General features: G+C 43.2%; 1 protein-coding gene across 5 annotated transcripts in view; it reads right to left on the bottom strand.

Annotated features, from left to right (window-relative positions):
- Positions 1–225: 225 nt before the first annotated feature.
- Positions 226–14,403, bottom strand: part of SYNRG (synergin gamma) — a 32,225-nt gene continuing 18,047 nt past the window's right edge. For 3 of the 5 annotated variants that reach the window (XM_088535986.1, XM_010221096.2, XM_010221097.2), the window contains 8 exons: positions 7,759–8,361; positions 7,244–7,407; positions 6,478–6,531; positions 5,774–5,870; positions 5,348–5,496; positions 2,689–2,799; positions 2,218–2,253; positions 226–1,037 (listed from right to left, as the gene is read on the bottom strand). In XM_088535986.1, the coding sequence (XP_088392112.1) occupies positions 906–1,037; positions 2,218–2,253; positions 2,689–2,799; positions 5,348–5,496; positions 5,774–5,870; positions 6,478–6,531; positions 7,244–7,407; positions 7,759–8,361 (1,346 nt within the window). In that variant the 3' untranslated portion in view covers positions 226–905. The remainder of the gene's footprint in view (positions 1,038–2,217; positions 2,254–2,688; positions 2,800–5,347; positions 5,497–5,773; positions 5,871–6,477; positions 6,532–7,243; positions 7,408–7,758; positions 8,362–14,403) is intronic. The other 2 variants (XM_088535996.1, XM_010221098.2) reach the window with 1 other exon arrangement.

Raw genomic sequence — 14,403 nt, 5'->3', positions numbered from 1 at the left:
AAAAGCGTGTTGACATACAGAGAGGATAATAGATACAGCAGCAAGCGCTCACTAGCAGTGAAGTCCAATTTTCAAGAGCCGTGCAGCCACCTAAGGGGAACGTGAAAGGCATAACAAAGCACACTATAGCTTCGGACAGCTCCGAGAGGGAATTTGTCCAGTATTTACAACAGAAGAGCGGAGATTGCGAGTCCCAAAATCCAGCTGCCTGTACTGAAGAATTGAGATATGATAGAGAAAATTTCAACAATTTTTCCAAGCTCTTATTCCCCCATATTAACCAGTTACGTGTATGAGTACGGTGTAGTTTTCAATACAGAACAGTAGAAGGATAAACATACAATGACTCTCTGCAGTTCATTTCCTAAGTCAATAATCATTTTACCTTGAAAGTTTGTGGCTTTTGCATTGTAACAGGATAGCAGCAAATATTTAAAGAAAAACATCACCGTCCATATACCAAAAATATTAAAGAGAAGACTCGTTTGCAAATACATATTTCAAGTATTTAAGTGGTCACTTCCATGCAAATCTGTCTAGTATTTCAGTTTTTCTTGGAAACCAGGTAGAATCTCATCTCAGAGGTTTATGCACTTTGATTAGCAGGTGAGTTTGATACAAAACTAACCTACTTTCAGCTTGAGAAGGACTGAAATACTGCATTTTGTGCCACACTATATTTTTTTTCCTGGTTATTTCTGAAGACCTCAGAATTCAAGTGAAATCCTTCACAGGGAGCTTGTATATTTGACCAAGGTTTCAACCCATCATGGAACAAAGATCAAAGCCAAACATATCAAATACTCATCACGGTTCCAGAAAGCCCTTCCACTCATTCTATCACATTATTGCCCAAGTGTCCTATATTATTAGAACCTGATAATCCATCTTCAGAGGAACTCCCTTCAGAGCAAGTCTGGCAAAATGAGACCTGGAGGTTTGGGCTCCACACAGTTGATCCAGAAATTGGCACAGCTTGCATGGTACTGGTGCCCTCCGTAAGCCAGTTTAAAGTTATCCGTTTCCGAATTAAAGGCCTAGAATAGCAAGAATCGAAACAAGTGTGAGAGTCTCATCTACTCCAGGACACAGAAACTAGAGTGGAAAAACGATACTGCACGTCTTCATCCCAGAATGCTACAGCATGGAAGAACCTGGACCCTCTCACTCTGAATAGATCACCTCCACTTGCAGAAAGAAAGCAGCCAACGAACAATATTTTATTCTAGTCTGCAAAATGTTTGCAGATGGACAAAACTTCCAGCCATCAGGCCTCATAGCTCACATCTACTTTTTCTGTAATAGTCCGTATTAAAGAGCATGATGTGGTTAGTGTTTCCACTTGATCTGAAACCTGGGAGTTAACTCACCTGCTTCGTGCCCTACTAATTCTCCTGCACACCCACAGAGAGGAAGAGCCTGTTCTGCCAGGCAGTCACTAGCTACTGCTTTTATTTCACTGGGTCAAATTTTGCTGGGATTTAGTTTTGCTGTACTTGGGATCAGTGTTACCCTTCAGTGTTTCAGGTTGAATTTGGTCCACTTTCTTCTATTAAATGAACATGCTTTTACAAAAGGAACTTCAGAAGAGGGTGTGTAAAGCCATGAACAAAGTTTGATAATACGTTGCTGGAGGAGACACTGCTTAGAAGTCATGGCAAAAACAAATAAATAAAAATCCAGACCCTCTGAGATATGGTTGATTTTTTGTTCTCCCTGTTCAAGAACAACATGGTTAGCAGCTGTTCCTACTTAAAAATATATATTTTTAATGCTTCATGGCTACTTATTAAAAAGATATTCTAACTCTCTTCCTCATGATCTCAGATTGCCTCCACAGATTTCAGAAAATGCCATTGCCTACTGCACACAGCCAACAGTCCAAGTTTGAAGCAAACAAACGGGGGTTTCCCACCTTCTGCAACAGACACACGGGCAGCTACAAACTGGGAAACTCCCTGCGGTGAATTTTCTCCCACACAACAGAAGGAGCACAAAACCAGACCGCTATTCACAGGACACGAGCATGCAGACGAGACAGGGGAGGCTCTGGAGCGTGTTAGTTGATCGGATCAAGTATTACAGTCACAGAAACGACTAGGAGGAGTCATGATTGGTACAATTGAGAATGACAGCTGAAGGCTGCTCAGCAATTCAGCCTTCCACACTCAGCTAAGAGAATGATTCTATAAAGAATGTTTTTTTTACAGTTCATACTTTTCTAGGAAGCTCTTCCACAGGTTTCTCTTCTTTCTGAAATAACGTTGAAACCAGAAAGTCAACAAAACTGCTAATAATACATCGACTGGTTGACAGTACTGTACACATATCTCGGGATACCCTCCCAGCTCTCCTAACTGTAATAGTTCCCCTTCTGGCATGATCTTCAGAGATGCATTTCATTAAAAATACATATATATAGTTGTTAAGTCTCACTACCCAGTTTCTTCCCCATTCTGAACAGTTAAACTCTTCAAACCCTTTATCCACAGCTGTCACCTGTCATACCCCAGGCCCAGCTAATATAGGCCATGGATTATTTCAGTCCCATATATACACATCAGATTTTGCTTTTGCTACTTCCAGTTACAAATTATAGTCGCGGAGATTTGTAGATATACCCAACAGTTAAACGCAATCAGATCTACATTAAAAACCTAGTGTGACAACGGAGGCTCTGATACTTACTTTACTTCTTGAATCCACGTTTAAGAGGCATACCCCACAGGCAAGATCTTGGGCATTTTTAATGCCTGGACGCAGCATACAAGATGAGAAATCCAGGGAGTTTTCATCCGGCTAAAAGAATAAGACAGTAACATTTAGGCAGTTTCAGTGACTGAAGTATCAAACAAGCAATATGGCAGAGACAACACACTACATTTTCTCAAAGTGATGCATGATTTAATCAAAACCATCAGTATATATTTGCAAGCTTGCTACGCGATCTCCCCCAACATTAAATTGTAACTCTCATGCTCTTGAAAAAGGATTATAAAACGGAGGAAAGAATTTATAAGTTCTATGTTCCCACATCAAAAGAGGAAGAGACTTCTGAAGAAAGACAAAAGCAGCTGCAGTTACATCTCAGCTGCAGCATATTACAAATTGGCTGAAGATAAACAGTGGAATGCAACAACTGCTTGTGCAGCTGCAAGGAAACAAGTCATTGGCCAGCACAGCTTTCAAAAGTGCTATCTGTATCAGTGTTTATCAGTGTTTATTGTCCTGAATTCCGTATTATTTCTTCAACACAAAAGAGCAGTAGTTATTCTTTCTGAATCTAGAATTGCACAGCACTATAAAATGGAATATTAAGGCAAACCAAACCATGTAAGAACTAAGGTTATCAACTGTTGTTAGTATGTCATATATATTCTCAGGTTAAAGAGAGACAAAGGTTGGGAGAATAAGCCTGGATATAACTGAATAAGAGAGCTCAGTGAATGTACTTATTTTTCTGTTACACAATCTTACATTTCAGTCACAAGATAAATGATAATTGAATCTGCGTGGTATAAAATTGCTGCAGCTTTGCTTGAACATAGCAGTGTAATCAGAAACAATCCCTGGAAATGTAAGAGGTTTTTAAAGGAACAGTGTTATCACAGAATGTATCTGTACTCTTAAACCATACTCTAGGTATCCTAATTGTGCTCCTCCAGCTGAATGACTGGACAAAAACTGGAATCCTGAAAAAAAACTTACAATAGATCAATCAAATTAATAGATGTGCTCCAATTTTTGTTTACCAAATACAAGAGTGAGGCAAATGAAAAAGTCATATTGTAATTTGTAAAGAAAACCACACAGATATATATAAAATTACCTTCAAAAGACAAAATTAACCTTTCCAGGCACATGCCTGTGAGCTAGGATACTTCTACAAAGTTAATTGGCACTTCTGCACCATTTAGGATCCGTGACTGCAATTTGAGATGAAGGTATCAGGAAAAAGGAATCGGGAGCCCCTGTCTCTTAATAGATTTAAGACACAGGTATCATGCGTGTAGGAGAAGCCAGTGTTTGCAGCTCCTGACGTGCTCAGAATTTAGCTGGACAAGGCAAGAGCCACTGCAGCTCAGATGACATGTGAACAAGCTTAGACATTAAGACAATCCCTGTAATCTTCCAAGGAAAAGCACTTTAAGTAGTAAATTTTTATCCACTTGCTTCAATCAAAACAGTATAACCTGATAGCTTTCTAGATTACCACCACTGTCAGATTTCCAATAGATGAATCCCAGGCTATCAACTTCACCTGCCAAGTAGGAAAATAATGAAAGCATAAACTTCACATTCTGACATGATCTGTGTAATACAGTGTCACCAAAAATACCTGCTTGCCACCAGTATTTGTCCCAGAGAGGTTTAAAAAGACATAGAAGATGCATAAAAAAGGACTGATAGTTTAAAATACCTGTTCTGCAAGGAGTGACCTAGGTCAAAATGGCTATTTCAAGCAGAAACCAAGTGTTCAGGGTCTCGTTTATAAAGAAGTTCTTACTGAGGAACAAAGATCTTTAGCTGGTCATAATTGCATTGCAAAAAGGGAGACACAAATTAAGATGCTCAGTGAAAAGATTACGGTTATGGCACATTTACTGATGCTTGATGTGATGTATTGGTATTAACATAAGAAGACAAGACTCATTATGCACAGACTGAGTCAAAAGGATGCGTTACGGTACGCTGGGCCATTTGAAGCACCTACAGACAGGTGACTCCCCAAGAACACGCTTTCACTGCAGTTAAGGAAGGTCATTTTGCGCACTATTTTCTGCAGCACACGCACGGAGTGTGGGATATTTAATGGCGAGCTGATTCCTTGCTTTCCTTCTTCATAGGTTCTGCAGGTGGCCCCCCGCACGCCCGGTTCCTCCAAGCGCCCTTCCCATCGGGTGCTCCCGCTCCTCACCGCCCCCAGAGCCGCTCGCTCGCTCTGAAACGTTTCCGCGGTTGCACGGAAAGCTCTCGTGCTCCCACCAGACTCCTCTCCTCTCAGAACAATTGAGCTCTGCCTGGCAGTTCTGTCCAGAAATGGAAAAGTTATTTTGTCCGTAGCAAGAACCAAAACAAACTTAGGCAATTCAAATCCAGAGAGAAAGGAAAATATCGTAGTTATCCCTGTGCTGCTCGTAGCATATCACCTAAATCACTAAGACACTGGGGCAACATCATGTTTGCAGGTGAGTAAGAGTTACAGAGAGCTTTAATCGTGATTCCACAGACAAGGGCATCTCTATCTTGCAAAAGGAGATTAAGAGAAGTCAGTACACTGTGAAATCACCTTACATGCAATTATGGACTATCTTCTAGAAAAGCTATAGCTTATTGTTGGTCTTACCGTCAAAGCAGCAAGTGACATGAAGCTTATTAAGTTGTTCCACACTTTATCAATATCCTTTAGAAGCTGCTGGAGTTTCTCACTACACACAGCAGTTGCTTTGATACCCAGTTCAACTCTCTTCGTTACTCTATAGACTTCAACAACCCCTGTTGGTATTAACACAGTGGAGAATTACAGGCAGATTAATTGCAAGCACACATTCCTTTAAGTGTACCTGGGAAATAGCAGGGAACAGGCATGGCACGTGCAAGGTACTCATGGGGGTTTATTTCAAAAGTAATCGTTACATTCATTTAGCTGAAGACTTGCTCATTATTTCAGTGCAGGCATAGATTAAGCTAAAAAACAATACTAGGTTGGGAAGCGATCATATATTATTCTCCCAAGAAGATCTTTTAATGGACATGGTAAATCAACACATACCTAATAAATATTCCATGCCTTGAGCAGACTGGATAACTTCAGTGCAAACAGATGAACTACTTATTCCATTTAAGGTATCATTTGCTTTCTTTATTACCTGGTAGAAGAGAATTTAATAAAATGGTAGCGTTATCTACCTTACAGTACTTGCTACTGCCACCAACAAGTCTGCCACCAACACAAACTGTTTTAATTTGCCTTTTATATTAAAAAAAAAAAAAGCCTGCATGACATGATTTTATACATTCATGTTGTAATTCTAATGATCAGATAAAAGTAGGAACTGGCAAAACTTCAGTGCATTCCCTCAAATATTTTTGTTACTAAAATAATACTTTTAGTGCATGTGTGCTTTGTCATCTACTTTAATAAAAGCATTTACAGTTTTTGTGCACACTCAAAACCACTCTGGCTGTGAAATACCAGTATCAATGTTCCTAACAGCATGCCTCATTAGGTCACTCACAGCCCAGGAACTGCAAATTAACTAGTTACTTGGTAATTTACGCAACAGCCAAACTAATCATAAGTGACAGGGAGATTAGGCCAGGATCTTTAGCTGAGGAGGTGCCACTTCTACTCTGTGACAGCTTTTGGTTTAAAAGATGTGATTGACTCCGGGTGACTCGCACCCTTCCACGCGTACACGGTCTGCAGCACTGACTACAGCCGTACCCAGGTGTTGGGAGAGGTGACACACTTACTTGCAGGGCACTTTCCAAGCATCTCTGCCATTCATACGCGTACCTCTCACTCTCCTGTTGGAAAGAAAAAGACTCTGAGTCCTGTTCCTACACTGATCCTACTACAGTAAATGCCCAGAAGATGAGTATATAAAGCAACTTTTTACAGGTTAGGTATAAGAATGTTTTTAATACTTATTTCCATTATTTTTAATTCTCTAAATACTCTATTTCAATATTAAGATTTTGATTTCTGGGAGTTAAAATTAGTTTCAAAAGAAAAGAAAACAAGTACGAATAGGTAAAAAGTTTGAATTGCACTTTCCTACTCCAGACACGTTTGTTACAGTTCTAATGTTACTGAAATGGGGATTAGCAGAATTTAATCTGAGTTGTTTTACTATCTACGCTCAACACGAGAGAAATAACTATCACATAGCCAAAAAACTTAAGCCCTTTCCCAAAGCCAGTAGTGTCAGAGCCAAAACTGGGATTAGATTTTAGTTGTAAACGAATTTTCAGTCACAAGGTTAGACAACCAGTTCAAGCTATCCTGACAGTTTTGGACAACAGGTTTTCTTCCATATATCACAAGGCTTTAAAACCAAGAAGAAAGAAGCTTCCTTAATGAGCAGTTTCCAATCAAAGCACCTAACATTACCGAGGTTGTTTTAAAATCAGTCGCTAAATTAAAACTAGCTAAAGCCCCAAATAGCTGGGATGCAGAACACCTTTAACCCTGATGGACATCACTGCTGACTCACCTGCCTTCCAGGTAACTCCTTACCTCCACTTCCCCAGTTAAGTCTTTGTATTTGTCTCTGATGACAGGCAAAGCAGGCTTCTCACTCAGAGTATTTGAACGATCTCTAAATGGTTGTTCCAAAACTGGTAAAGGTGAAGAGCGGCTTATTTCTCTGTCACCTAGGCTTAAGCTCCTTTTATGTGACCCTGGGAGTGTTAGGATACAAACTGGTTATTCTTCTACAAATAAAGACAGCAACTGCTTACAATGAGTAGAATGGTAGCTACGATGTGCTACGACTCTAGAGCAAAGCCTTCTACTTACCCAGGAAATTATGCAAATTTCCCCAGTTTTTCAGTTCTTACTTTTTTTGGTACAGTAGGTTTCTATAGCTAGAAAAAGGCCTATTCCAAACACAACAAAAACCGTCAGAAGATGCAGCTTGCTTTTAGTAGTCTTTGGAACCATTCCCACCGCCCACTTTGCAATTCAATAGGACAAACAAACATTCAATAAATGTATGTGTTATGAGCCTCCTCCACCCCAAACACACCTACCTTGGACAGACAGGTCAAAGGTAGCCAGTTCACTCTTGATCATTTCTTCACTAGACTTCACCTTGCCTTGGGAAGTCGCTACCAAGAAGTCAAACTTGCTGATTTTGGGCTTTTCGCTTTGGAATTCTCCAAAGTCATCTGCAGGCTCTTTTGGCAATTCAGCAGAGACCTGGCTAGCAATGAAATCTGCCTCGTGATTTGCATCTCCTGCTGCTGCTGCATCCCGTGCGCCTGATGAAGGCCTCGCAAAACCGCCGAAGTCTCCGACGTCGTCATCGCTCGCAGCGCCGGGGATCAGGCCGCAGTCTCTGAAGTTTGCAAAGGCTGCAAACGGAGCGTCCTGCAAAGCATCCTCGCTAGAAAAGGTTGTCACTTTGGAAACTGTTGTCATGGTAATGTTTTCCGAACTGCCAAACAAAGTCTCCTTCTTCTGAAGGACTGAAGTGGCTGCAGAGGATCCACTTCCCGGAGGCTGGACGAAGGCAGGGAGCTTCTTGCCCTGATGAACGTCCTCCTTGTCGGACCAGTCGTAGCTTGCCAGGCTGCTGACCGCGGACCCGCTGGTATAGCTTCCAAATGGGGCACATTTTAAGTCATCCATATCTGAGAAAAACAAACCCCTGTAGTTAGAAGGTGACGCTTAGCAAACGCGATCTCTCTACACCGCATAAGAATAATAGCAACTCGCTAAGAGTCTTAAAGGACTGCAGAAACAAGTGCAGGGAATTGTTTCAGTGAGGCTTAAACCAGAGTTTGCAAAAAAAAAGGTAATCTGAAAAACAGCTAAGCACAGAACTAAAAAAACTGTTTAATAGATCTAAGCCTTTTTCTTAGAATATTGTCTTATATTTTAACCTGAAAAATCTCCATCCTATTATGAAGAGTGAAGAAACACACTAAATATGTGTATATATTTCTAGACAGTACACACCACACAAATCATCAGTTTCAGTTTTCTGATATTGGTTGCAGAATCTACAGGAAAAAATATAGATGTTAGCAACTCAAATAGCTTACGAAAACCAACAACATAGGAAACTAGGCTACCTTTTCCAGCCTCTCAGATAAAAATATTAATTCAGTTGTATATCCATATTTTGACACAAATGAAGTATAGAAATGTGCTGCAAAAATTTTAAAAAAATAGTGTTTAAGGGTATCTGTTGCAGCAGTGCTGCTTGACTGATTCCTTACAAGTTTCAGGACTGACATGAATATTGCAAAGAACTTGTTTTAGCTTTTACATATGCACAGAAGTATAGAGAAAGTCCAGTTATTCTGCAGCAAGCTCCGAGCATTTATACTCACCCAGCAATTATACAGGCCCGTAGGTTCTTCTCAGAGCCACAGGCAGGTATGAGAACAGCCTATTTGCTCACGTTAGCGCCAGCGCAGACCACGCAGCGACTGCCGGGCTGGGGCTGCTGCTGCTACTTGTCTTTCACAGCTACACGGAGACGGATCCGCAGGGAAGGCAGAGAGAGTCAGGGGCTGCGGAGCCTTCACTGAAGCATTAACGAAAAGCAAACCCTACGCTCCTACGTTTGGCGTTTGCTCTCCAGCGTTACCGATTGTCAGTTTGGATTAGACACGCGGCTGCTGCTCTGTGCCCACGGTCAGACGTCCCAAGGCAAAGCAAGCACGAGGCAGAAACTCGCAGCAACCTGCCCTGTGCAGCGGGCTGGTTTGGAGGGGCTGGCCCCCCGGAACAGCAACGTGGGCTGCACAGGGACGAGGTGGAACACGGAGACAGTCCAGCTGCCCTTCTTATTCAATCTGGCCCTGCTAGCCTGAGGATTAAACCACGTTCACAAAACATTTCTGCCTTCATGTAGTCATTTTGCTGCAAAGGGAGAGGACCCTGTGCTTTAGGCTGCTTCCCAGGCCTGCCCCACATACATGATTAATTAAGAACTCTGACAGCTCTACGAAATAACGATAGAATTGTTTAACGGCCTCTGCAATAAAGCGAAAAGCCTCTTTGTGCCAGGTGAGCGCAGCGTAACAGGGCCCAGCTCAGACACCGCTGCGGGGCAGCCCTCCTGCAGCTGCACGTGCTGCTGCCCTTGGGAACGGGCACGAGCACCGGCCCCGCGTGCAGCGAGGTGCCAGCGTGCCCGGCACGTCGGGGCCTCGGAGCGGGCACTTCACCAAGGGCAAGGTGCAGGAGAGATGAAGCCACCTGCGGAAACGGGGCTGCCCGGGAGCAAGGCGCCAACCTGCGAGGGATCGAGAGTCTAGCACAAGAAATGACGTTTCTCTCCAACTCGAATTTTCATTTAACGAAGTTAAAGGTTCCCTAGCACTAAAAAGATTATCAAAAAAAAAAAAAAAAAGTTATTATCCAACTGGAGGCATTACTGGGAGCTTGAAAACAAACCACGGCATAATAACCAATCTCTTAATCTCTTTACTCCAACAGAGTGCTGACTTCTGCACCCAAAGATTTTTGTCCTACCCCTGTTTCAGCGCCCGCACAACCTATTTCGAAGCATCTCTGTGCCAACGGGGTAAGCTGGAGCTGCACACACAGCCCGAAGCACCAGCTCCGGGTCCTCCTCCCGCTCCCGCTCCGGGGCCCGCAGCACCGGCAGCAGCTCCAGGCGCTCCCGGCCTCCGGCAGCCTCCCCTGCACCCGGAGCTCCTCGCAGGACGAGGCTTTAAACCTTCTCAAACCAAGATCCAAGATTCTGCGTTTGCAATCGAGCAGGCATGAAACCTGCCTGAGCAAGTCCATGAGCTGGGATGGAATGTTAGCGTGCAGTTTATACATTTTACTCATTTAAATAGTTCTACTGATTACAAAAATATTACTCTAGCGAATAAACTTTCATGAGAGTTTTATATTATAGGGAAAATGTGTTTGCAGACAAAATGTTCCTAGCTAAAGTAATCCTAGAACAACCTTTGAAAAGTATAGATTTAAGAGTGTAGAGGCAACTCTCCATAATTCAAGCAAACTAGCTTTTATAAGATTTTTAATTTAACTGAGAAAAAAGAAGCAATGTTTGCTAGGATTTGCACTGAATTTATCACAAGTTAGATGTTTTGCATGGAAGAAGCAGAATCCTGCGGTGTGATAGCTGTGCTAAGAGGAACGGCTTATCAAGGCTCTTAACGCACCCGCTGCGTAATGAGAAGAGGAGAAACGAGAGTTTATTTTTCCCCCTGACAGGTAGCAGAGCCACCAGCCTAATAAGCAAAGCAGCAGTTGACATGTGAAAAGCCCCAGAGAACTCGGTGCAATGTGGGCACCTCTATTACTGGCGTGAAGGTTGTTTTATTAAGCACAGTTAAGAACTGCTCTGGCAACAGCCACTTTCCTTGAGACCACAAATACGATTAATGAATCAAAAAAGCTCCAGTTAAAATACTGCAATTATAATCTCTGGGGTAATAAAAGCTTCATTTTACTGTTATTGCAATTCAATATTAAAAATGCACATGGATTAGCAATATTTTTTCAAAGCAAGAAACAATTAAGTTGGGGAAAAAAAGAACTAATTCTAGCTAAGCATCACACTTCACAAAAACTGATGCTACCGAGGAACAGCTACTGCTATTTCCTACTGCAGGAAAGTTTTGGTAAGAACGGAATCCTAATAAGAGTTAAGCATCAATTTTTCATCGTAGAATGAGCAAAAACTAAATCCATTCAGAACTGCCAAAATGCTTTGCTTTCAGAATATGCGATCTTTCTTGCTAATGTTATTAAAAAAAAAAAATCCCCTTAAAAAAAAAACCCACAAACCAAAAGCAATCTGCCATCTGGCCTTCTCTCTCCCCATTACTATGCATTTATTTTAGGAAGGATTAGCACTCTAATATAGCGAGGGACGTCTCAGTTTTGCTGAGTTAAAGGCGGTCAGTGCTTTTTGGGCAGCACAGACGGCCCTGCTGGAGCGTCCTGAAACGCTGCACGAGGGAGGAACCCTGCGCTGCCACCGCCGGTGCGCGGGGACACAGCGCTCCTCGTGACCGCAGCAGCACCGCTGCTTTCCCAAACAGCAGATTTGGGTTTGTTTTTGTTATAAAGGCTCCTACTCCCCACATACCCACCAGCACATGTAATTAGTGCTGTCGGCCTTCCCCTGCTAGGCCACAGAACACGCTCCAGAGGAAACGCAGCGGAGACGGATCCTCGAAGCGGCTGCCACGGGGCAGCGGAGGGAGCGTGTGTGTGCAGGTGTCCACAGAACCCAGCCCAGACCCATTCCAGTACATAATCACATTGTCATGTTAGTTTGGGACATCTACATTATTTTCTAACAAACCAGGAGAGCAAAAAGCGATTTTCACAGTGTCAAGCCTGAGTGCAGCAAGTTTCTGGAGGTTTTAGGAACAGAGCTCAGAGTTTCTCTCTTTCAAAGCAAAAGGCTTGAAATATTTACCGGTTACATCCCATCTCTATTGAGCTTCCAAGACCATATTCCCTGCCTGGTGATCACTTGGGAAGAGCCACAGCTCGGAAGTCGGCCATGGGGCTGTTGATGAGAGGTAGAGGGTTACTTGCCAAGAAACATAAAGAAAACAGGATGAAATACAGATAAAACAATGTTCTAGTGTTATCTCATCTACAGAAAAACTTGACATACTTCATTCGAGCCAACGACAACAACTCAGTTCAACCACCATGGATTAAGTTATGCCTGGGAGCAGATTACAAACTGGAGTTTTCCGTGTCAAGGGTTTCATCTTTCAAGAAAACACTTGGCCTGCATTAGGGATACGATACAGAAAAGGCACAGATGACAATTGAGAAGGTGTAACATCTATTGAGTTATTCTAGCCGACAAGGAGGTTTTGCCTTTTGTCTTGCAGTTTATACCGAGCCCAGACGAGTAGCTGCAGTCGCCCATCGCCTGCTGGTTGTTAAGGCAACTCGGGTGGCAGCGAGCTCTGCTCTGGAGCGGCAGCATCAACGCACCAAAGCCCCGGCAGCCCGGGGCGGGCAGCGCGGCCGGCACGGCCCGAGGCGCCGGCAACGGGAACGGGAACGCGGCTGGAGCCCGCGGCGGCTCCGGGGAACCTCCTGCGCAGGAGCCGCGCTATCCAGGCCTGCGCTGGGGAACCAGGAATGCTGAGTGACTCGGGAGTAACTGAAATAAAGGAGAAAGGAGAGAAAAGCCTCCAAACCTTGTGGAATTAACAAATCCTACTAATTATTTCTTATTATCACGATAAACAAAGCTCCACAGTGGAACCAAGACCCTCCGAGCCTGCGTTAGAAGTTGGGAACAGCTCACTTGAATGCTTCAGGAAGCCCAGCTGGGGTTTGAGAGTTGCTCTGTACACCGGGGCCTCTCTGCTCAGCCTCGACTGCGTTCACGACACACACAAACCCTCAGAGGAAACATTAGTATTTTAAAGCCCTCGTCTCAGTGAGACCGAGTGAGTGAACGTGACTGTCAAGCCAGGGAAAAAGCAGTAAGAGGGACAGTCATGAACAGGCCTCTCCTTCCTCCAGGTGTGATTAGAACAAATACTAGTAACGCAGCCTTACAAGACTTTGGTTTAAAAAGCTTTAGGGCTTCACATAATGTACTGGTTCTCTAAAATGAAAGAGCTTTTGCTTTTAAAGTCGCTCAAGATTGTTGCAAAGAGGAAAAAAAAAAAAAAAAATCAGGCTTCTCGCCTGGTTTTTGCTCCAGGGCACAGAGGTGAAAAAGTGAAGTTTGCCAGGCAGACCATTTGCTCATTATCCCACATCTCAATTATTTCTAACTTGTTACCTTGTCTGCTAATTTGACAATAACCCAGAACTGTTAGCAGCCCAGAGCCTGGAAGAATTCAAAGTGACACAATTACATAACACAAATTTGCCCCTGTCGTTTGTGTTTGAAAGAACTCCAATATCCAGTAAGGCAGGACTTTCTCAAGAGAGGCAAAGGAAGCAGGACCCTTTGGGGGCATTTGTTAACTCACTCTAGATTAGCAAAATAAGTATCAGAATATTGTTTAATGGCTTCCTGCCCATAAGGGCCCAGCTAGTTATGTATTTTCCCAAGGGCCCTTGTCACGAAGCCACAGGACGACCTGGCTGCAGCCGGCACATCCAGGTGAGCAGACAGGACAGAGATGCAGGATTGCTGTTTCACTCCAGTCACCCTCAGTGCCAACCCACAGAACCAGCCTGGTCCCCGTACAGCCCCCCTGGCCAGCCCCTCTCCCCAGAAGGGCTCCAAATAGCACTGCTTAGCCCAAGACCGAAAGCTTCAGAGCGCGCGGACAGGTCAGGTCAAGATGCTGAAGAGCTGGAGCCCGTGGGTTCACTGCTCTACAAGAGAAAGGTACCCACAGTTTAAGGGGATACTATAACTTTAAACTTTGTATTTTCAGAAAAAAAGAGAGAGATACACACATTGCTGGGTTGCAAACAAATCACACACACCCCCACGCTTTCAAAATATGCCAAGATAATATTTATTAACACAGCAGGACTTACAGGTCACAAAAGATAGTGATACAGAGGAGCTTGTAAGGGCGTTATCAGAATAAAGCATGCAGGTCAATACTTGCAGAAGAGATATCAAAGCAGATTTGAGAAGGCACATTCACACAGGAAATGTTTAGTTGAAATAAGACATTAGAAAAGCAGCAAAAACCTGAAGTTGATTAAAATATACAGAGATCTTCAATTATGCC

The sequence above is a fragment of the Tinamus guttatus genome, unplaced genomic scaffold (assembly GCF_059628265.1).
Source record: "Tinamus guttatus ecotype Peru unplaced genomic scaffold, ASM5962826v1 Tinamus_guttatus_pri_ptg000043l, whole genome shotgun sequence".
NCBI classification, from domain to species: Eukaryota; Metazoa; Chordata; class Aves; order Tinamiformes; family Tinamidae; genus Tinamus; species Tinamus guttatus.
Note: the sequence above shows the minus strand (reverse complement) of the source record. Positions and strands in the feature narration are given on the sequence as shown.